This window comes from Notamacropus eugenii, chromosome 1 (assembly GCF_028372415.1).
Source record: "Notamacropus eugenii isolate mMacEug1 chromosome 1, mMacEug1.pri_v2, whole genome shotgun sequence".
In the NCBI taxonomy this organism is placed as follows: domain Eukaryota; kingdom Metazoa; phylum Chordata; class Mammalia; order Diprotodontia; family Macropodidae; genus Notamacropus; species Notamacropus eugenii.
The window spans coordinates 501407270-501432825 of NC_092872.1; the positions used below are offsets into that span (position 1 = coordinate 501407270).

Sequence of the window (25556 nt, forward strand, 5' to 3'; positions counted from 1 at the left end):
ACTTAACTCACTCTCAGATTTGAAGGACACCATTAACAATAAACTTCGTGGATTTCCTGAAGAAGAGAAAGTGAACAGAACAGATAAAAGAAGTTGTAAAATGGCAATGTATTTAAGGTGATTTAAGGTGACATGAGGAAATCCAGAAACCCAGAAGGGGTGGAGGTGATTGAGCTGTTTTGGAGAGCACTAGGGTAAAGCTTAGCAGAGGGAGAAAAGAAGTAATAATGTCATGGAAGTGTACTAGAAACTACCTAGGCAGAAAGAAGAATTTAACTGTGTGGGGAATACATCATAAACTTGTCGTAGAAACTTGATTTTATCTATCTGCCTGTCTCTCTATCTGTCTGAAATGGAGGACCTTCAACTTTCCAAACTATTTCTTTGCCAAAAGCAGAGCAGCTGATAAATTCTTGGATGCCATAGTAAGAGGTGGAGAAAATGACAAGGGACACTTCTGTTTTTGCTCTGATTCTGACCAATAAGTTGCTGAAGTAGAAATGAAGTAATGATTATTTATCCCCAAATTTCTCATCTTAGAACTCATGATAGAGAAACAAAGGAAAGCTGAACCTAGTATGATCCACACTCTAGATAGTGGGAGATTATATTTCAAAGGGTTATAACAAAGGATAGGTGGGATCCCATGACCTAAAATTCTGCATGGGAACCTCTTAGTGATGTAGTTGTTAAGACATAAATGCAAACTATTCAAACCAGGAGGAAAATACATGTCGAGATATGTGGATATATAGGAAAATAATGAACCAATTCAGATTCTAAGGATACATACAGAATATGGAAGAAGTTAGGTCAGAGAACAGAATGAATATAAAGATACAATACTGTAAGAAGTGTCAGGGGCACTACAATTCAGAATAATCCTACTTTGGCAGTGAGTGCTATGGGCAACAAAAAGCCTTTATTTTATTTTATTTTTAAAAATCTATGCTGAAGGCAAATCAAAGAAAAGATATGACAATAATGGACCATCATGAACAAGTAGAACTACTACTTCTGTTTTCTCTGCCAAGAGAACAAAAATTGTTACGAGGGAATCTAGATTCAAGTTAAGGGAGTAGATGGTAAGAAAATTGGAAGTAAGCTGCCATATGTAAATTTATCACTAGGCATGGACAAACTATGTGTGTTGGGAGAAATGACAGAAGTAATTATTGAAACTTTGTGATTTTTGAAAATCATGGAGAGTGGGAAATGTCCTATAGAATAAAAGATGGGCAAATATGGTCTTGCCTTTCAAAAAAGGAAAGAGTGTGAGTTCTCAAAAATAAAGGCTGTTGAGTTTGACTATAATGAGAATGTCTAGAATTTTGCCAGGAATCAGAGGGGTGATTTGTAATCATTTAGAAAAGGGATTGGTAATCACTAAGAGCCAGTGTGACTTCAGCATGAATAGGTCATATTCCTACTTATTTCCTTTATTTTTTGAATATGCTAATGTGGATGGGTGTTCAGAGGAACGCCATAGTATTTCATGATATCATTGTTTACAAGATGGAAAGATGTGGGTTAGGTGATTCAGAATTGATTCAGTGACTAAATCCAAAGAAAAGTTTTTGGCCATTTGGAGGGAAATCTCTAGTGCAATGCCTCACAGATTTGCCCTTGTTCAGTGATTTTATTGATGGCTTGAAGGAGTGCATGGGAAACTTTGCAAATATGCAGATGACATTGCCCTGATAGGGATATTACTAATAGAATCAAAATCTAAGAGAATCTTGACAGAACAAGTGAGTTGAATCTACCAAGATGAAATTTATTAGAAATAAATATTAAGTTCTTGAGTTCCAATAATTTCCTAAGTTCAAGATGGAGACACATACCTAGACAACAGTTCATGTGAAGAAGCGATCTGGGGAGTTTTAGTGGATTGCCAGCTCAGAATGAGTCAGCATTGTTACATTAGTTTAAAAATCTAATGCTATCCTGGGTTGCATTGAGGTGTTTATATGACAGGAGATTGGGGGTGAGTAGTAATCTCTGTACCTACCTTGATTGGATCGTATCTAGAATGAATACTGTATCCAGTTTTGAGTGTCACATTTTAAGAAGTATACTTAGGAAGGACAAGCTACAACATGTCTAGAAAAAGGTAACCAGAATAGTGAGCGGATTGGAAACTATGCCATAGGTGACTGGTAGGAATGGGGAAAATTTCTCTTTCCAAGATCTCTTAATTTCAAACTCTAATGGCCTTTTCTTAGTCCTTATATTTCTTGATCTCTCAAGTATTTGACACTGTTGACCATTCTTCTCTTCCTTAGATTTTTTTTTTTTTGAACGATATTCTTTTCTGGTTCTTCTCCAAGTCTGGATCATCATTCTTGTTCTGCTTTCTATATGAGAGTTTACCTCAGGGCTTTGCTCTGGGTTCTCTTCTGTCTTTATTTTTTGTTTCAGTGATTTTATTAGCTTCCATGGGATCACCTATCACTTATGAATATTGTGACACAGTTAAGTGGATTCAGAGTTAGTTCAGTGGCTATACCCAAAGAAGTCTCAGATTTCCATAGCTAATCAGAATCTCTCTCCTGAATTGTAGTCCTATATCACCACCAGCTTTTTAGAAATCTCCCTTAGGATGTTCCATAGTCATCTCAAGCTCATTATATCCAAAACAACTCATTTACCCCCCAGATCATTTCTTCTTCCTAACTTCTTTCTGTTGAGACTATTGCCCAGGTTTGCAACTTGGGAGCCATTTTTGATTATTTCTCACATCCAACTGCCAAATCTTGTCCCTTCTACCTCCAGAGTATACATCTATTCCCTTCCCTCTGCTTATGTAGCTACCATCCTATTTCACATACTCATGTACTATTTTATGTACTCATCTCTTCCACTGGACTCTTATATGATTGCCTCCTAATTAGCGACCTAGATTTCAGTCTCTCCCCTTTCCAGTTCATTTCCACACAGCTATCACAGTTCTAACCGTGTCATTCCCCAGATCAAGAAGATCTGTTGCCACCTTCTTGGTCTTATTATAAAATATAAACTCTTTTGTTTCACTTTTAGAGCTCTTCACAGCCTGATCCCTGTATACCTTTCTAGACTCATCTCTCCCCACCCTCTTTTTTTAAACCTTCGTACACTCTCTTCTAGCCAAAGTGGCATACTTGCTGTTCTCTGGATACAACATTCTGTCTCACAGCTTTGTGCTTTTGCTAGGCTAGACATCTCTGGTATGCATCCTATACTTCACAGAATCATAATGCTACCTCGTAGAGGAAGCTTATCCTGATCCTTCTGGCTGCTAGTTTCCTCTTTGGGAAATACTTTGTATATATTTTGTTTCTACTATTATGTGTAAATGCTAATTCCTTAGAAAGAATGTAAGCTCCTTAAGGAACTTTTTCCTTTTTCGTCTTTGTATCTCTAATGCCAAGTACCCAACTGGTACTTGTTTTCTGTTGTTGAATGAATGAATGAGAAGACAAGGCCAGGCTTCCAGGGGAACCCAATATATGTCTCCTATTATTTAAAGGACTGACATGAGGAAGAGGGATTAGATTTATTTTGACTAGTTTCTAGTGGGGAGCACTATTTCAGTGTGTCGAAGTTGTACAGAATCAGATTTCAGCTTGAGATAAGGGGAAATTCTCAAGAATTAGTACTCGCTAGAAGTAAAATGGGTTAGCTTGGGAGATAATGACTTCCACATCTTCATTGGAGAATATTAGAGGCTACTGGTGATGAGGTATCAGTTGGACTGGATAGCCTCCAAGGTCTCTTCTAACACTTAGGTTCTTAGAAGAACAGTCTCTTTCCATTCTGGCTAGTAATCAAATGTTAGGTGACCCCTCTGGTCAGCCACTAACGTAAACTCAACCCATAAAAAATCATTGAAATGCCCTAATTGTATTAAATACAAGTCACTATTTATAACTATTTCTGTGGGGATAATGCACTTTTATTTCCAACTGGGAATATAGATCATCCCCAGTAGTGAGAATGAGGACTATGGTGTCAATTCCAATCCTCTGGCAGTGATTATTTGTTGGAATCTGCCCATAACAACTAGTTAGCTCACTGGGAACTTGCCCCTTCACATGCTGTGTCTCCAGAATTTGAGTCTGGGTCCAAACATAGGAGGGCAGTGAAATAAACAGCCACGTTATATCCATTTGTTGTCATTTGAAAAACCTCATACAAATTTTTTGTGACCTACATAACAGGACTACTTGGAGTAGTTCATGTTTACCTAGCACTATAAGACTTAAAAAAAATCATTGTTCTCAGAACAACTCTTTCCTTTGATAGAAAAAAGAAACCAAATCTCAGAAAAGTTGCATGTTTTGTCTAAGACACAGAGCTAGTAAGCAGCTGAAGACCTAGATTTGAATCTTGACATCTTCCCCTGTGCTCTTTTTAGGACTTTTCACATATCTACTTGAAAATACTAACCTGGAACTTTTTTCCCTACTTTTCTCTTCTCAATAGGGATCTGGAACAAGTACAGCAGTCCCGGGTGGTTCTGGAGTTGGAACGACTAGACAGTTTACGCGACAAAGGATAACGCGGGTCAACCTCAGGGACCTCATATTTTGTTTAGAAAATGAGCGAGAGACAAGCCATTCACTATTGCTATACAAAGCATTCCTTAAGTAAAATGGAAAAGATCAAGGTATTTTTGATGGAGACGCCTGGGGACGTTTTTATATATTTGCAGATTACGCCTTTTTTGTAACAAGCAAATGGAATATTGTTTAAAAAACAGCCACCTCTTTACATGGAACAGTTTTATATTCCTGTTTATAAATCAACTCTTCAGTATGAGAGAAAGTCCATTTCTGTAACAGTGAGAATACTTACAAAGGCCTGTGGATATTATTAAAGGACAATTAAATCTTAACTCATCTTTGATTGAGTGGCCTTCTTGCCAAACAAGCCATATATAAAGACTGATGGAATCGTTTAGCAAATAATTAGCTGCCCTTTGTCAGACTTGTAGCAGTTACAGCATTATTTGTGCATTTTAGTTCAGTTTGACTTAACTACACTTATTACATAGGTATATATGTCGACAGCCGATGACCTCATTTCTCTTTTTTATTTTTATTTTTTAAACAGTCAGTTGGCAAAGCAAACTGATTTTTAGACTATTTATCTTTTCCCCCTCCCCAAAACGTTCAAAATTCAAGAGGAATATTCAATTAATTTTAGAAACATAACCTCAGTTTTTAATCACAATACTGCTTATTCGAGGCCCTGAGAGTCCGTAAAGGAGGGTTCCTTCTGAATGTGTTATTAGCATCTGTAAAAAGCATTTTATTTGCTATAGTTTGTAAAGCTGTAAAGTTAAAAGAAAAATGAAAACCTTTTCAGCATAAATATATTTTACTTGCACTGTGTTTTTTAGCTAAAAGTGAAAGCTTAGATTAAAAAAATCAAAGTTGAGAAGAATCATCAAAAGACTGTTTCTCAGTGTGAATCAAGTGTTGAAAAATGGTTGGTGTATTTTGTCGGTAATTGTACATAATTTTTGGCACATAACATAAAAATGGCTATGTAAACTATAATTATTTTGCTAAAAGACTGTATGCAAGCTGTGGGCCAACTTTAAAGATGTCCAGAGCAAAGTCCCTTCTTTGTACCTATTTTTTTATTACAAATATACTAATTGGTTCTTTATATTTTCAGAGGTTATTGTATTAAATTGTCTATTGATAGTACTTTTATGACTGTAAATACTTTGGCTTTCTTTGTGTGAATTTCCATGTTAGACTCTTTCCCACTCTCTCCCCTACCCCTTGCGTGTAAACTGAATGCTGATCAGTATTTTTATCAACACCTGACAACTGTTACACCTTTTATTTTGTCTTTTAGGAAATTCTGTCTTTCCATTTTTTTCTTGTAAATTTTGCACAGTTACTTGTTCATATGTAAATATTTTACTTTCAAAAATGAAGTTTTTAATGGCTATTGTTTTATATAGGATTGAAAGAAAATTAACTCCTTTATTAAAAACAAATTTATCTGTATCTGTTTATCTGTTTTTGCTCTCTTTTATCTTTAGCAGTTATTTTACTCTGCTCCAGACATAGAATCTACTTGGAAGTAGTGGATAGGACCTTAACTCTGTTTCTAGGAAATTCATAGAATTGTAGAGTTGGAGAGAAACCTAGAACTCAATTAGCACAATGCCCACATTTCTAGCACTTTGCACTTTAGTACAAGTATTATTAACCATATTTTTTAATGAGAAAAGAAGCTCGTAAAGAAGAAGTAACTTATCCAAGGTCATACAATTATTTATAAAGGAGATGTTTCTATTAACACACTCCCCCCATAAATGAGTGTTGATCAATGAATAATTTTATCTATGCTGCTAGTTCAATCCCCCCACCCTTTTTTTAAATGACAATAAGAACAGAGACAACGAGCCTTAGAGACACAAGTAGGAAGACTTTTGCTTTTCAAATCCGCTGGGAAGAACGAAGTGGTAATGATTACATAGTACTTTGATAGAGTACTTTAAGGTTCACAAAGAACTTTCCATACCTTCTCTCATTTGATCCTTATAGTCATCCTTGAATAAGGCAGGATAGTTGTTATTATCCCAATTTTCAGATGAAGGAACAAGTTGAGGGAATTTAGGGACTTTAGACATTTAGATAATTTAGATATTAAGGTTCTGAGTTTGAATTTGAACCTTGGTCCCTACATTCCAAATCTAGCACTATGCCATGCTGCCTTTCTTTCACTGGTATCTTTGTAAGATCCATTTGTACCAAAACTACCTAATATTCGCATGAAGAGTGGAAAAAACCATGTTAATCTGAGAGGAAAAAAAGCCCAGAAGTTTACCTAGTCATAATATCATCATTTTATTAATGATTCCATTCTTATAGCACTTGCTAACTCTTAAGGTTAGAACAACTCTATGAGGTAAGAGGTGTGAATAGTGTTCTTACTTCATATATTAGGAAATAGGCTCAGAAATGTGTAGTGACTTGCTACCGTTACTAAATGTCATAGCTGAGACTTGGGTTTAGCTTTGACATTAAGGAGAATCTCTATGTAAAGAAATTCTATGTAAATTTCTATATAGTATATCTTTATTATTATTTTATATAGCTCATTCAATTCAACAACCATTCATTAAGTGACTACTATGTGCATGGAACTGTCTTAGGTACTGGGAACATAAACCATGATATTGTCTTTGCCCTCAAAGAACTTATATTCTAAATTCAATACATCACCTCCTCACCCCCATAATCTCTGCTAATTTCTGTTGATGACCTTCCAGTTCTTTCAGGTCACCTTGTTTTGTAGTCTTAATTATCTTTGATTCTTCCCTTTTTTTTTTTTTTTTTACCTCCCACTCAGTTGCCAAGTCCTGTCACTTCTGCCATTATACCTGTTGTATCTATCCCTCCCTGTCTTTTCCTTCATCACTGCCCTAATCCATGACCTTATCACCTTTCTCCTAGATTTCTGATTTAGCCTTCTAGGTATTCTTTCCTCAAGTCTCTTCCCTTCCCAATCCATCTTTCATAAAGCTCTGAAAATAATTTCCCTAAGAAATAAGTTTGACCATATCACTCCTCTACTCAAATCTACAGTGTCAGGATAAAATATGAATAAACCTAATATATAGGGTCTTCCACAATCTAGCCTACACCTACCTTTCTAAGCTTCTTTCCTTTATTTTCCCCATACTCCAGTTAAACAAGACAACTAGTCATTGGCTAAACACAGCATGCCATCTTTTGCTTCCATGCATTTTTATAGATAAGTATTTCAGCCTAGATTTAGAATATACTTATTTCCACCTCTCAGATTCCTCTTCCTTCAAGACCAACTCTGGTATAAATTCCACTGTAGATTGGTCTCTCATTTCCCCAGCTGAAAGTTTTCTTTCCTACCTTAGGTTTTCTCAGAGCACCTTGATTCTTCCTTTATCCACCATCAGATTCTACCTTGTGCAAGGTAGCTTATCTGTGTATTTGTCATACCTTTTCCTACCCTCATAGAATAAGCTTTCTGAAAATAGCTATAGTTTTTACTTTAATCTCTGCATTCTTAGAGTCTAGTATAATACCTTGCACGTAATAAGTGATTAATATATTTGTTAAATTAAATTGACCTCTACTAGGAAAATTAAGGGGTATGTATTCTTCAAATAGAAATAAGAGAACTTGCTTGTGGTGCTTCCTAAAGCAACCAGCTACACTTTAATTTTAAGAATAACTTCTACTAATAAAAATCAAAGTAAAGTAAGATCAAACTGGATGCCACTTAAAGGAAAAGAATGATTAAAATAATCTCATTTGGGAAAAAAATGTGCTGAAATAAAACCCAGAAGACTACGTATTATCCACTGGACCTTTGGGCAATACACTGATATCAGCATCCTTCAGTTTCTCCATCTGTAAAGTGGGGCCAACTGCCATTTACATGTTGATTTAAAGCCTGCAAAGCACCTCACATACATTATCTCATTTTTTTCTCACAATAGTGCTTGAGGTAAGTAATACAAGTCTTCTTATATTCATTTTGCAAGTAAAAAAACACCGACAGTGAAGTCAATATTTATTCAACATTTACTATGTGCAAGAACACTATATTAAGTGCTAAGGATACTAAAAACAGTACCTGCTTCTCCTTTACTGGGAGAGACAATATGCAGACAGTTATGGAAGTACAACATACATACCTTGTCAGTGAATTTCTTGGAGAAAGCACTGGCATTCAGTAGGAACCAGGAAAGACCCCTTGCAGAAGAAAGGATTTGAACTGAAACTTGAAGAAGGAAGGGAAGCTAGAAGTATGAAGTGAGATGGGAGAGCATTCCAAACATGGAGGACGCCAGGAAAGAGGCACAGACTTGAGAGATGGGGTGTTCCATGTCAAGTAATAGCTTGAAGGTTTGTGTCACTGGATCCTAGGGTACATTGAATACAAAGTACAAAAAGACTGAAAAGGTAGGAAAAGATCAGGTTATAAAGGTCTTTAAAATCCAAACCACTGATTTTACGTTTAATCCAGGAGGAAACAGCCACTGGAGTTTGAGTTGGGGTATGTGTATGTGACATAGACTTGCACTCTAGAAGTCATTTTGGAAAGTTAATGGAGAACGGATGAGAGTGAGGAAAGATGAGGCAGGGAGACCTTGCAGAAAACAATTTAAATAGTCTAGAAATGAGTTCATGAGGGCATGCACCAAGGTGACAGCTGTGTAAGTGGAGAGAAGAGGATATATTCAAGAGATACTGTGAAGGGAGAAACTACAGGATTTGGCAACAGAGTGGATGTATCGGTTGAACAGAAGTGAGAGGTCAAAAATGACAAAGAGGCTGTGTGCCTGGAAAGATGGGGGTGTCCTTGACAGAAATAGGAAAGTATATAAAGGAGGAATGTTGGGAAGGAAAGATAATTTCCATTTTGGACATGTTGAATTTGAGATGAATATGGAATATCCTTTTTGAGATGTTCAAGAAACAGCTAGTGATGTGAGACTGGAGGTCAGGAGGGAGGCTAGAACTGGTTATATAGATTTGGGAACAATCTAGAGATGATCATTGAATCCATGGGAACTAATAAGATCATCAAGTACAAAGGCATGAAAGGAAAAAGAGAAAAGGGCCCTTAGGGAACACCCATAGTTGAAAGGTGTGAAATAGAGGAAGGTCCAATCAAAGAGACTGGGAAGTGGTCAGACAGGAGAGGAACCAGGAAACAGAAGTGCCACAAAAACCTAGAGAGGAGAGAGTATCCAGGAGAAGTAAGTGATCAATGGTGTTAAAGACCTTTAGAAAGGTCAAGCAGGAAGATAAAGATTGAGAAGAGCATTCGATTTGGAGCTCAGCATATCATTAACTTTGGAGACAGCAGTTTGCATTGATTGATGAGGTTGGAAGCCAGATTGCAAAGGGTTTTGAATTGAGTGAAAGAAGTAGAGGTACTGAGTGTAAATGGCTTTCTCATGGAATTTAACCAAGAAGAAGACAGATACAGGACATAGCTAGCAGGGATAGTCTAGTGGAGCAAGTGAAGGTTTTTAAAAGCATTGGAATGAAATGGGACTATTTGGAGGTGGTTAGGAAGCAACCCATATACAGGGAGAAATTAAAGATAAGTGAGAGTGGGGATCTACTAAAGAAGATAGGATGAAATTGAATCAAGGGTATATGTAGAGGGCTTAGCCTTAACAAGGAGAAGGATTATCTATTCATGTGAGACAAAAATGAAAGAGAAGATGGCAGAGAAAGAAATATGGGTGATGCAGCTGGGGGTGGGGTGGGAGGAGGAAGAGAAGAGAGAACTCTTGGCAAATGATCTCAGTTAGAGAGGTTAAGCATCTTCTCCAGGGTTCCACTGCTTATGAATTTCTGATATGATATTTGAAACTAGGTCTTCCTGACACCAAAGCTAGCATTTTATCCCCCTATGCAACTGAATCACACTAGTCTTCCAATGTTTCAACATGGCATAGAGGAGATCTTAGTTTCTCAAAAGTTATGCTTGTGTAGTCCAAGCTTTGGCAAGTCCCATCAAGCTGGAGTGGTTTTAAGGATGTACTATTCATGTATGTCTGTTGTCTGAGGATCCACCTAACTAAGCTCAGAGAGGCTCATCACCATATTGGTCACAGGGCAACAAATTTTTCAGTGCCAACTACTACAGAAGACCATGTACTAAGTTGTAGAGAAGTTTGATATGTTCTAGGAAAGGGAACATTCAAATTGATTAAATTACATATCATTAATGCTAGTTACTAAAATTATTCCAATATTCAGTTATTAGAGTAATGCAGAGGAACTGGAAGAAGGTAGAAATGGAAAGATTTGACAATTTATTGGATATAAATCCAATCCAGTGAGGGAGAGTGAGGAGTCAAGTTACCAAAGTTGTGAGCCTGGGAAACGGGAATGATGTTGGTGCCTTGGACAGAAAGAGGGAAGCCTGTCTTCCTTTCCTTCTTTTTCTTCCCTCCCTCCCTCCCTCCCCCCTTTCCTCCCTCCCTCCCTCCCTCCCTTCCTTCCTTCCTTCCTTCCTTCCTTCCTTCCTTCCTTCCTTCCTTCCTTCCTTCCTTCCTTCCTTTCTTCCTTCTTTCCTTCCTTGCTATAATGAGTTTAACTTTGATTATGTTGAATTTGAAATGTCTTTGAGACATCCAGTTTGAAATGTCCAACAGGCACCTGGTGATGTGGTACTGAAGCTCAGGGGAGAGATGGGCTGGATATATGTATGTGTGTGTTAGCATCAGTATTTATCCTTATATCATCCCTATCTACTCCAGTCATCCTGATGAATATCTGGTCACTGGATTCAGATGGCTGTGGAGGAGAAGTGAGGCTGGTGACCTGCACAGCCCTCCCTCACTCAAAACAAAGTCAAGTGCAAGTCATATCATTGTTGGGGTCATAAGCTCAGTTCCATGTGGACAGTCTCAGGCAGGTAAAGGTGAGGACTTCTAAACCTTAGAGTTCTCATGAGGCCCCCCAGGGAACAGCTGGGAATTGAGGTGTGAGACCCGGGCTATCTCGTGCATTTCCGCCTCTTCCCCGTGGGAAACTTGCCGGGGAAGAGCATCCCCGCCCTCGAGATTAATCCATGGTCTGAGCACACCTATTGTTGTCTAACAGGCACGGTATTCAGGTGCAAACTATGTGGCGGGAGAGCTTAAGTAGGGTCAGGAAAGCCTGAAGGTGCTTTTAGCGCTGAGGGGCCCTTAGAGGACAGAAGGCCCCTCTTCCCTCTCTCCTCTCTTCCCTCTTCCCTCTCCCCTCTTCCCTCTCCCACTCCTGCTTCCATTCTTTTACTGTAAGATCTTTCCCTCCTTGGGAGATTCCTCTCTCCTCAGGAAGAATTCCCCCTGCACATGTAACCAAGACCCTGAATAAAGCCTAACCCTTGTTCGACTCTGGAAAGTCTCTTCTCTCATACGTTTATCCAGTTTGGCCAGCCGAAGACCTGTGATAGGTAAGGTAAGACTCGGGTAGCCCTTAGGCCTCTAGGCCTGACATATCATCATATTTCTGATGGCACGGTCTTCCTTGGCAACAAAGGATGAACACAACAATAGAAATAAATGTATGTATACAAATTTATCTAGATATATCTAGATCTAGTTGTCTAGTCTCATCCTTTTTTTGTTCATCACACACAACCCTCCAACTTCCATCTCTGTGCTTTTGCACTGATTACCCCCTATGTCTGGAATGTACTTCTTCTATATCTATACAGAGTTTTTCTCTTTCTTTAAGATACAGCTCAAACCCTGTTTTCCAGTGGAGCTTTTTCTGATCTCTTTCCCTAAGCCCTCCACTGCTAGTTCGCAAATGACCTTGTATTTAGCTACTTTGTACATATTTGTATTTATACACTTTCTGTTATATGGAAAGGATTGATTGTCTCTCATATTACAATGTAGTGTCTTTAATGAGTAGGAATTGTTTCATTCTTTGTACCTGTATCCCTAGCACCTAGACCAATGCTTGAAATATAAACACACATAGATAGATTAGCTATAGATATTGATATATAGCTAGCTAGTTAGATGGAAGTGATCAGCATAGATAGGATTACTATTACTATCTATGGAAGCTAATGTTCCTGAGAGAAAACATAAGGGTAAAAGAACCTTAAGGGAACATCCAGAGTTAGGGGCATAATATGGATTAGTGAGCAAATGAGACTGAGTAGAATCACTTAGGTTGTAAGAGAACTAGGAGAGAATTGTGACACGAAAACCCAAAGAGGAAAGCATATTCAGGAAGAGGGGTTGGTCAACAATGTCAAAAGCACCAGACAGGTAATAAAGGATGAAGACTGAGAAAAGACTATCAGATTTAGTGATCAAGAAGAGATCATTGTTGACTTTGGAGAGAACAGTTTCAGTTGAATGATGAGGTTGGAAGCCAGATTACAGATGTCACTAAATAGTTTCAGATCAAAGCAACTTGATCAACTATTTGGAAAAGCCACTAACGTCACCTGAGTTAAGATAATTAAAACAAAATTTGCTGTGCATGTTAAATACTAAGTAAATTGATTTATTTCAAAGTTGTCCTAAATTAGAAACAATGGATAAACTGACATTATATAGAGAGATCAGCTTGGGAAAGGAGATGTAATCTCACTGTGAAGAAACCAATCATCTTTCTTGTTTCTGACACAGAAAGCATTTCACTTTTCTTCCTCTTACTTCTAACTCACTGGATTAGAATGAATGTCTAAATGAATGTCTGATATATATCATTTTAAGCTCTTGATTTTTGAGAATAAACTTTTCCTTTGTTTTCCTTATCAACTAGCAAGTTGTTAGCTCAGAAAGTACAAGTTTATATTCAGAAAAGTAGTTAACCATCATAATTTCCCTATTCCTTCTCTAACTTCACTAGTTCCTTGATATTTGCTTATTCCTCTGAACTCTTATAATAATTTTAAAAACAATATTATAATGCTGGTGGTGATTATCATAATGTTTACAACATTGCACTTAATGTCAGTGTAGTAAGTTTTGTAAACTGGGTCTCAGTTTATTTATCTGTAAAATGAGGGTATGGGCCTGGATGGATCCCCTTCTAGCTCTAAAGCGATTGTTTTCTTTACTTAATATGTCCATGTCCTTTCTCCCTGACAAAGACTGTGTTTTAGGTCTCTTTAAATCTCCACTGTAACATGCTAGACAAATATTTATTAGTGCTAATAATTCACTTCAACTAAGTGAGCATTAAGTGCCTAAAAATATAAAAAATTGTAATGGAAAATAGTCACCGCCATCTAGGAGAAAAGGTGCTAAGATTATACATTCTGAAGCCTACAATTAGTGTCTTCAATAAACATTAAATATATCTACTGTAAGCAATGAAACCTGTGCTGCATCTGAAGTTTTTTTTTTCTGGAATCTTTTAACACAGAATTAATATTTTGACCTGAACTGATGTTGATCACTAACTTGTAAAGTAAGGATTAATGACTTGTTCCTAAATGTAGATTTACATTTACAAATACATTTTAGTTGTTTATTAAAACAAGTCTCAGCAGACCAAATATCTAAATTATGGGTGCATGCAAAAGTAATATTTTATAGTGTCAGATGAATTTACAAGTCAATTCTAGAAAACATTTGAAGAACAATCTAAGATTATGTAAACTCTTTGAAAAAATAAGAAAGAAGGGATTCTATCAAATTTTTTCTATGATGTAAGGATGATCTTGATACCTAAACCAAGGTGAATCAAAACAGAGAAAGAAAACTACAGACCAATATTCCTGGTGAATATTGATGCAAAAATTTTTAAATAAAATATTAGCAAGGAGATTACAGCAACATATCACAAACATTATACACTATGATCAGGATATGCATGCTGGTTCATATAAGGAAAACTACAAATATAATTTGGTCATATTAATAACCAGAACAACAAAATCACATGATTATATCAATAGTTGTAGATACAGGTTTTGGCAAAATACAATACCCATTCTTGTTAAAAAAAAAACAAAACCTCCAACAATATTAGAAAGCATAGGAACAAATTGGTTTTTTCTTTTAGATAGATAAGTACTATCTATCTAAAACCACAAGCCAGATTTTCTGTAATGGGAATAAACTCTAGCCCTTTCCAGTAAGATAAGAGGTAAAACAAAGATGTACATTATCACTGTTACAATTCAATAAAGTGCTAGAAATGTTAGCTGTAGAAATAAGACAAGAGAAAAGCTTACTTCAATAAGACAAGATAAAAGATTACTTTGTAGAACTAGAAACAATAATCACAAAATTCATCTGGAGGAGCAAAAGTTCACGAATCTCAAGGGAATTAATGAATAAAGTGGAAATGGAGCAGGCGAGCAGTAGATCTCAAGCTGTGCTACAAAGCAGTAATCATCAAAACAATATGGTGCTGGTGAAGAAATATATTGATCAGTGAAACAGATTAGGTACACAATATACCAAATGAGTATGTAGCTTAGTGTGTGATAAACCCAAAGATCCCATCTATTGCAGCAAGGATTTACTAATTAATGAAAACTATTGGGAAAATTGGAAAGTAGTCAGGCAGAAGGTAGGCATAAACCAATACCTCATACCCTATAAGCTCCAAATAGGTACATAATTTAGGCATAAAGCATGATATCATAAACAAATTAGAAGAAAGATGTATCAATAGGTGAAGAACTCATGACCAAACAAGAAATACAAAGAGTTACAGAATGTAAAATGGACAATTTTCATTAAATAAAATTTTAAAGTTTTTACATGAAACTAGCGCAGATAAAATTAGAAGAGAAGCAGACAAATGGGGAAGGGGGAGAATCTCTGCAACAATTTTCCCTCATAAAGGCCTAATTTCTAAGATATATAGGAAATGGATTAAGATTTATAAGAACAAGAGCCATTCCTCAATTGAAAAAAATGATAAGATCTAAATTATCAATTGTCACATAGAAAAATACTCTGAAACATTTATAATTAGAGAAATACAGATAAAAGCTACTTTGAGGTTTCATTTTATATACCTCAGATCAGAAAAGTTGACAAAAAAAGAAAAATGATAAATGCTGGAAGTGATGTGGGAAAACAGGTACATGAATATATTGTTAATGGAGCTGTGAAATACTCCAGACACTCTGGAAAGCAATTTGGAACTGTGACCCAAAAGCTATTAAACTATGCATATATATGCTTTGACCAAATAATGTCACTACTATGTCTATAAAGAGATCAAATCGAAGGACTTACATGTACAAAAATAATTATTTCAGCTCCTTTTTGTGGTGGGTGGCAATAAACTGGAAATTAAAGGAGTCCTTATCAATTGGGGAATGGCTGAACAAACTTGGTATGTGAATGTGATGAAATATTAGAGTTCTGTGAGATAATAAAGGGGATGGTTTCAGAGAAACCTGGAAAGATTTGTATGAATGAATGCAGAGTGAAGGGAAGAAAGTAAGGAAAACAATTTATACAAATAACTATAGTAAAGAAACTCATCTTTTAAAGACTTAGGAATTCTGATAAAATAAACAAAGTTCCAGGGGACGTACGATAAAACAGGTTACCCTATTCCTATAGAGAGGTGCTGGACTAAACCTGAAGTCTGATCAATATAGAGAACTCCCTGGTAAAGCAGCTCCTTATACCAGTGCAGTTCTTTACCATCTCTAAAACTTTGTCCAGTCTCTCCAAGTCTTACAGCCAGTTCATCATTCCTACTCTGGCTATATTCTCCAAACTTCCTTATCTTGATCCCTTGGTGAATCACTTCAACTCTATAAAATCCCCTATACTTGAGTCTCTTGTCTCCATGACCTATCACCAATAATGGAGCAGGAGAAAATCAGGCTAATTTTTTCCACTAAAAATCTATGACATAATCTCAACTGGGCCCTCACTAAAGGAAAGAAATAATTTTGTATCCCTCCTTCCATTTATTAGCTACCCAACTCACCATTGTCTGTTCTAAAAGTTTTCATACTTCACTTGATCCTGCCATCCTGCTACTCCCCTCCCCCCACCCTATTCTTTCAGTTAAGGACCTGGACTCCTACTTAATTGAAAAGAAATGATGTCACTTACTAAGAGCTCTCTCTTTTCTCAGGCTTCATCTCATGTCACTCTATTTCTTCCCTCACTATTTTCTCTTTCACTTTTGTCTCAAATGAAAAGGTGGCCCTTCTTCATGTCAAAGCTAACCCCTTCCTCTACCATCCTTGATCTCAATTCATTCCATCTTCTCCAGCAGATCTCCCCTCATTCATCTTCAATCTCTCCCTGTATACTAGTTGCTTCCCAACTGTTTCCAAAAAAGCCCATGGCAATCCCGTGCTTTTAAAAAACCCCACTTGTTCCACTAGACCAGTCCTGCTAACTATTATCCTATATGTCTCTTCTCCTTCATGGTGAAATTCCATGAGAAGGCCATTTACATTCAGTACCTTCACTCCCTCACTCAATTAAAATCTTTGCAATCTGGCTTCACACACACACACACACACACACACACACACACACACACACACACACACACACACACACACACACACCTTAGCCTCTCTCTCTTGATCTCCAATACTAGCTACTTCTTGAACATCTCAAACAGGATATCCCATAGAAACCTCAAATTCACCATGTCTAAACAGGATGTATCTTATCATCCTGTCTTCTAAATTTTCCTATTTCTGTCAAGGTCACTATCCTTCTAGTCACTCAGGCACGCAACCTCTTTGTCATATTTGACTTCTCACTTATACTCAATCCACTGTGTCGCCAAGTCCTGTAGTTTCTCTCTTCACAATATCTCTTGAATGTGTCCTCTTCCCTCTACTCACCCAGTAATCATCCTGGTGCAAGCATTCATGACCTCGTCTGGATTATATCAATAGTTTTCTGATTGATCTTCTTGCCTCATGCGTCTCCTCATTCCCATCCATTCTTCATCAACCTTCTAAAGTGACTTTTCTAGAGTGAAGGCCTGACATGGGAGGATCAAGAGACCACTCAGGGTTTGTTACATCATACTAAATGCCTAAATCCTTTTAGCTCTGTATCATATCAGAAAGCAATTCTCAGAGCTGTCCTACAGTCAACTGGAACCAACCAACCAATCAATAAACATTTAGTAAATGCCTACTATGTGCCAGGCACCTTTCTAAGTGCTGGGAATACAAAAAGGTGAAGGATAGTCCCTGCTCTCAAGGAACTTACAATCTAATAGGGACAACAACATGTGAACAAATATATACAAAACTATATATGTATATATACATACATACATATATACATACACACATATGTATATACACATACATATATATCACACACTAGAATGAAGAGAGGTTAGGGAAGGCTTTTTGTAGAAGATAGAATTTTAGTTGGAACTCAAAGGAAGCCAGAGACATCAGGAGTTAGAGCAGAAGAGGGGGAGCATTCCAGGCATGGGGACAGTTAGATAGAATGTCCAGAGCTAAGAGATAGTGTGTTTTATTTATGGAGCAGCCAGGAGACCATTGCCACTAGATTGGAAAGTATGTGTTGGGAAGTAAGGTATAAGATGACTAGAAAGACAGGAGGAGTTATGTCTTATTCAGGGTTTTGAATACCAAACAAAGCATTTTGTATTTGTGTCTGTAGGCAATAGGGAATCACTGGAGTTCATTGAGTAGGGAGCATGTGACATCATTGGACTTGCATTTTAGGAAAACCACTTTTAGTGGCTGAATGGAGGATAGACTGGCATCAAGAGAAACTTGAGGCAGGCAGACCCACCAGCAGGCTGTTGCAATAATCAAGGCCTGAGGTAATGAGGGCCTACAAATGCAACTCCATCAGATGACCCTTGATACATTTACATGGGCTCACATATTTTTTTCCTCCAAGAGAATATTCTTTTATTTAAAAAATCAAAGTAGCTAATAATACAGCCTTTTTATTTTTAAAAAGAAACCCAGCTCCCAATTTTATTTATTAATTTAGTGGGGGTTTTTTGTTTTCAGTTTTGTTAATCTATAATTTTCAGAATTTTTATTTTGGTACTTGGTGTTTTTTTGTTTTCTTTTCTTTTTTTTTACGTTACATGTGAAATTCATTGTTATATTCTTTCTCTATTTTGCTAATGAAAAAGTTTAGAGATCTAGATAGTTTGTACTACTTTGACTGAATCCCACCACCTTTAGTATATTGTCTCATTGTTGTCATTATGCTTAATAAAATAATCTGTTGTATCTATAATTTGTTCTTTGACCAATCAATTACATAGGATTAAATTACTTAGTCTCTTATTAGTTTTAAATCCTTTCTTCATTGGTCTTTTGTTGTATTTATTTTTTATTTCATTGTAGTCAGTAAAAGATGTGTTTAATATTTCCACTGTTTTGCATTCTTTTTGAGGTTTTTATTTTTAATATATGGTTAATTTTTGTACTGTACAATTTTTGTGCTGTACAACTAAGATATATGTACAATCCTTTCTACTCTCATTCAGTCATCATCAGAGATCTAGTATATAAACTTTTTCTAAAATTCTATTCAGGTTCCTTCCTTCCTTCCTCTCTCCCTCCCTTCCTTCCCTCCCCCTCCTTTCTTTCTCTCTTCCTTCTTTCCTTTCTCTCTCTCTCTCCCTTCTTGCTTTCCTTTCATCTTGTTAGATTTGTCTGGCTCTGAAAGAGATAGTTTGAGGTCTCCCCTTAGCATAATTTTACTGTCTATTCCTCTCTATAACTTGCTCTGAGTTTCTTTTAAGTATATAATTGCTCTGTCATTTGATTCATATATGTTAAGTAATGGTATTGTCTATGATAGTTTCTAGGAATGTGTAGTTTTCCTGTATATCTTTTTTAATGAAGTTTTTTTTTTTTTGCTGTTGCTGTATCTAAAATCATGATCACTATCCCTGCTTTTCTAAGTTCAGTTGAATCATAACAGATATTGTCCCGGCCCATTATTTTAACTGTATGCATCATCAGACTTCAATTATGTTTCTTGTAAGTAATATATTTTTAGATTCTGCTTTCTAATCCATTCTCCTATCACATTCTATTTTGTAGGAGGAGTTCATCCTATTTACATTCAGAGTTAAGATTACTGATTGCATATTTCCCATTCTTAAATTTCCTGTTTTATATAAAATTATATATTATAACGTTCTTATATTTTTCTTTGTTCTCTGTTGCTTAATTACAAGAAAAAGTGAGTAATGAGAGCAAAATAGTTTACTTAGTAAAGTTCTCTATGCTTGATCATTTTGCCCTGCTCCCCTTTTTCATCCTCACTCAGACTCCAGTTCACAGGTTATTTCCATCTCTTTTGTTCCTTTTTAAACCCTGTTCACAATCTATCCTCTGAGATTAGAATTTGTTTTGCTTACAACTAATCCCTCCTCTAATCAACCCTTACTCTTATTACTATCTCTACCTGGTCCCTCCTATTTTTCTGTTGAGTAGAATGCATTTTACACCAAAATTTTCACCTCCCTCCCTCCCTCTCTCCCTCTCTCTCTCTCTCTCTCTCTCTCTCTCTCTGTCTCTCTCTCTCCCCTTTGCCCAATTCACAAGAAAGGGAGACTCAAATGACGTCTGTTTCCTCTGACCTCTTACTTTTTATTTGAATAGTCTTTGACTATACTACAAATACAAATACCACAATTGTGTACCACAATTACATGAGGTAAGTTTTTCTACTCTTATTTCCCCTTTATTAGCTGGTATATTCCTTTCCCCTCCCCTTTATTCTTTCAATATCATCAAAATACAACAAAATCACTCCCAGAAATTCTTCATTATTTAACTCCCTCCATGACCCCTGATGACATTACAGTTTTATGGGGTCGTGTGACATATCCTTCTAACTAGAATGTACACATTTCATCCTTACAAAATTCCTTCAAATTACTTGTGTCTTTTTTTTATGTTTCCTTTGACTCTTAACATATTTCAAAATTTCAGTTCTGATATTTTCATAAGGAATGCTCAGAAGTCTTCTATTTTGTTTAAGACCCATTTTCCCCATGTAGAATTACCTTCAGTTTTTCTGAGTAAGTTTTCTTTGCTTGTAAGCCTATACCTTTTCCCTTGTAGAATACCATATTCCATACCTTCAGCTTCTTTGTGGTGAAGGTTAGCAAATCTCATATGATTCTTATTATGGTTTCTCTTTCTGGCTGCTTGCAATATTTTTTTTCCTTTGATCTGAAAGCTCTGGATTTCAGCTATAAAGTTTCTGGGAGTTTTCACTTTGGGATTTGTTCTGGGTGTTACTGGTGGGTTCTTCTTATTTTCACATTGCCTTTTGGTTCTAAGATATCTTGGCAGTTTTCTGTCATGACCCCCTAAAATAGGCTATCTAGATTAATTATTTTTTTTGGTTATGGCTTTCAGATAGTACGATGATGCTGAAACTATTTCTTCTTGATCTGTTTTTTAGATCAGTTGTTTTTTATCGGAGAGATCTTATGTTTTTCCCATTTTTCCAATCTTTTAATTTTGTTTTTAAAAATTCTTTTTATCTCATGAAGTCATTACTTTCTATTTGGTCAGTTCTAATGTTCAAGAAGTCTGTTATTTGCATAAGGTTATGTAAATCTTTGTGTTAAACTGTCAATTCTCATTCCAAATCTTTCCTCTAGAGCTCCAATATTTAAAAAAAAATTATTTTCTCTATAACTGCCATTTTGTTTTTAATATGATTTTAACTTCTTTTTTAGTAGAGCCTCTGTTTTATTTATTCTAGCTGACTTTATGACCAAGCTATATTTTTCCTTTGAGACTTTGCTTACAGATATTTGCTGCTGGTCCTCTCCTGATCAGTATCTAGAGTCAGAGCAACAGAGCTATCAGGCCACTCTTGTTCCATTATTCCTGCTCTGGTCATGAATTCACGATTGGGGACTGAGAAAATGATCCACTGTGATCTCTCCTTAAATTTCCCAATCACTTTCTTGCTAGATTTCTTAGATCTTTGTATCATTTTTGCTGGTCCTCTTTACCAGTGGAATGTAAATATCATGATAGAGGATGTTTCATTTTTTTCTTCAGATTTTCAGTGCCTCATATAATATCTGGCACATAGTAGGCACTTAATAGATGCTTGCTGATTAATTGAAGGTAATGATAGGACCCCAGGCATGGAAGTCAGAATGAGCATGGCATGCTCATGGGCCTCATGAAGATCCAGGGCAAAGTATAATGGATTAAATATGGAAGTAATTTTATGCTAATAGATTGGATAGATTTTGGGGGCCTTGAATGTGAAACTAAGTATTTGTATTTATGTGATAGGAACCTGGGAGCTATTGAAAGTACAAAGTATAAACAGAGGAATGACATGATAAAAACAATATTTAAAAATAGTAAAATGGCACAGATATTCAGGACAGTTTAGAAGGAAAAGATCAGAAAATCAACTCTGAGGCTGTTGGAGTACATAGGAATAAAGCATTAAGAATCTTGAAGTGGAATGAGAAACTCGATTTTGCAAAGCAATCATTTTATTTTCAAATTGTTCCAATTAGGCACCACCTCCAAGAGGCCCTTCTTGATTCTCCCAACTAGTAGTTCTGTTCCTTCCTCCCATCAGTGAGCATTCATTTTGCTCTATTTATCCTCTATTTAATTATCTGTGAACATGCTCTATCCCCCTAGTAGAATGTAAGCTCTTTGAGGGAAGGAACTATTTCATTTTTGTCTTTATTTCCCCAGTGCCCATAGGTACTTAATAAATGCTTATTCATAGATTGATTAGTTATTCTTTATGTTGAGCTGAAATGTCTTATTGTAATTGTTATCCTCTGGAATTTTACAGAATAAATTTAGTTCTTATACTCTGTCTAATCCATAACAACCCATCAAATATTGAAGAAAGCTATTATATTTCTCCTATATCTTATCTTCAGGTTAAAATATCTCCATTTCTCTCAATTGTTTTTCATGTGACATGACCAAATCCCTTCACCACCCTAGGTCAAAAACTTTGATTTGCCAATGTCCATTTGAAAATGTAGTGTCCAGAATTGAACATTTTACTATAGATATCATCTGACTAGACTAGAAAACAATAGACATATTATTATCCTAGACACTCCATACACTATGATCACAATAACTTTTTTCGGTTCTACATAGAATTATACTACTGAAATTTACTAAGCTTGTAGTCCTTTAAAATTCCTGATGAGGACATGGTGACAAAATAGAAAGGAAGGGCCAATACAAGGGACATCTTAGCAAGGGACAAAGACTTATAGAATTTGATTACTAATTGGAAAGGGAGGAGCAAAGAGAACACTAAGGAAAAAATATAAAGCAGTCAGAAATCTCAGCCATCTAAATCACATAGTAATTGAGACATTTTAAATAACTGCTTTTCCATTGCAGTTTTTTCCAGAAAAGTTACTATTTCTATGGTTTACTCAGGATTAAATAAAAATGTTTAAAAGCACCAAATGGCTCCTCAAGCTATTAACAATAAACCATTGTTTTTTGCAAGCAATTGCTAGCTTTCACCCAGAAAAGAGAGAAGAATAGGACAGAGGACACTGAAATGGGATTTATTACAGGAAGCCATTGGAGAGGATGCATTTCTGCAAAAGGTCAGTAGATGGCAGACATGTTATGACACCAGGAGCCTCCCAAAAGATCAATGAGAAATGGAGAAAATTAGAAGGCACAGGGAGGGAACCAGTAATAAATTGTTGTCATGAGCTGCTGATATACTATGGTGGCTTATGTCACCTTTGTGGATGTTACAGAGAGTATGGCAAAGTTGGGACTGGTCTGACTTGACAACACTGTTTATGGAGCGCAGAAAACCACCAGCACGACTAAACTTTAGCAATCTACTTGGAGTTAAAACAATTTTCATATTTTTCAGGTGTATATTTAGAGAGGCAGCTTAGTATAACATGGTAGGCTTGGATTAGGGAGACCTGGATTCAGTTAGGGAAATCTTTGCCACTTATTAGCTCCATGAACCTGGATAAATCACTTAACCTGCATAGATATCAAGCAACTACCTAGGACTTAGCTGCTAAGTTATAGAAGGGTTGTGTGATCTGATTTGGTAGAGGATGCTCCCTGGGTTAAAGAAATCAGATTCTTCCCACACTCACATTTAATTAAATAGGTTTGTTCAATGGATACATCCTCTATATACACTACTTAATGACATGAAATTTATGATAATGTCTCTCTTTTGCTTTTGTTTTTGGTAGAATATAGTAAACAGAAGTGTTTTCCTTTCCAAGAAGTACCAAATTGCCACCACGTCTTAAACTTAACAAGTCCAAAACTGAATTCATTATGTTCCCCCCCAAACCTCCCTTCTTCCTAACTTCTTCATTCCCGTTGAGGATGCCACCATCTTCCCAGTCACCCAGACTCAAAACCTAGGTGCCAATCTTAACTCTATCACCAAATTCTGTAGATTTTGTTTTTGTAACATCTCTCACATACATTTGTCTGACATTGCCACCATCTCGGTGCAGTCATCACCTCATGATTGGACCATTTCAAGTCTGACTGTTGGTCTATCTACCACAAACCTACCCCACTCCATATCATCCTCTGCTCAGCTGTCAAACTGACTTTTCTAAAACATAGTTATGTGTGACTACGTCACTTTCCATCCCCTAATTCAATAAACTCCACTGTCTGCCTATTACCATTAGGATCAAGCATAAAAATCTTCTATTTGGGCTTTAAAGCCCTTCATAGCCTGTGCTCCCTACCTCTTCAGTCATGTTACATCTTGGATTCCTCCCTTCCCTCACATATATACTCTTGATACTGGTCTCCTTGTTGTTCTTCAACCAAGATACTCTGTCTTCAGACACAGCACTTTCTTTGGCTGTCCTCCATGCCTGGAATGTTCTTCCTTCTGATCTTTGCCTAATAGATTGCTTTCCTTCTCTCAATTCTTAGCTAAAATTCTACCTGCTTTTGGAAGTCTTTCATGATCCCCCTTAATTCTAGTGTCTTCCCTCTCTTGGTAACTTCCTCTGTATATAACTTTTTTGTATATAGTTGTTTGCATCTTGTTCCCCCCACCCCCCCCCCCCAAACTGTGAGGTACTTGAGAGCAGGAATTTTCTTTTGCTTTTCTTTGTATTTCCAGAACTTAACACATTGTCTGTCACGTAATAAGGCAAGGAATAAATTGATTTTCTATGACTGATATGCAACAGAAAAAATAAAGCTACAAAAAAAGAAAAAAAAAGTGAAAAGCTACAAAACAGTGACTAGAGCCTCTTTAGAAGAGCAGCTCCAGAATAGTTACCTTACAAGACTTCATTCCATGAGAGACACAGGGAATAAAAAGGGACTAAATAAATATAAGGGCAATGAACAAATGAGTGAAAATCAAGAATGAACAAAAAAGGAAGAGACACAAGGAAGAGAATGAGGAAGGAATTCTTCTTAGAAAAAAGCACAGAAAATAAAATAAAAAAACTAACAAACCAAGTTGAAGAAGAGGATAGAAAAGGAGATTTTACTTGTCTAATTAATTAAGAGGGAAAAAAGAAGGGAAAAAGTAAATGGATAAAATAGAGAAAGAAAAAACAATGAGTTAAGCAGAACTCTGTAAATAGGGAAAGGAGTAACAAATAGAAGGGGGATGGGCTTGAAAGAGAAAGGAAAAGAGCTAGTGGGAATGGGGTTGCCTTAAAATAAATTAAACTAAAATAACTGAAGAGACAAAGAATTGTGTTTACAAAGAAAGAGGGAAAATGTTAATTTTGAAAAAAAAAGAATTTTATAGACAAATGAAGGAATATGTAAACATAAGTCTTATAATTTTAAATGTCAATGGATTAAACAAGCCAATAAAATGAAAAAGAGTGATAGATAAGAATACCACACTCCACAACTTGTTGTTGACAAGCAATGAATTAAAAAAAAGCAACCAAAGATACATATAGTATAAAAATGAAGGGCTGGAAATTAAAAGGTGCTTCTCCTTATGTACAATCAACTAGCAACCTCCAAATTGCAAAAGTATTTTTGTGACCATGTTAGAAGAGAAAGGCTTCCTAATTTAGTGTTATCAACATTGGTGAGGATATTTTCTATGACCATGG

General features: G+C 36.3%; 1 protein-coding gene and 1 long non-coding RNA gene across 2 annotated transcripts in view; one reads left to right on the forward strand and one right to left on the reverse strand.

Moving 5' to 3' along the window:
- Positions 1 to 6005, forward strand: part of TAF4 (TATA-box binding protein associated factor 4) — a 156330-nt gene extending 150325 nt beyond the window's left edge. Inside the window, exon 16 of the mRNA XM_072633372.1 lies at positions 4465 to 6005. Coding sequence (XP_072489473.1) covers positions 4465 to 4632 — 168 coding nt within the window. The 3' untranslated portion in view covers positions 4633 to 6005. The remainder of the gene's footprint in view (positions 1 to 4464) is intronic.
- LOC140519884 (uncharacterized) overlaps positions 1 to 25556 on the reverse strand; it is a 116841-nt gene that overhangs the window by 9282 nt on the left and 82003 nt on the right. The gene's annotated exons all lie outside the window — the stretch shown is intronic.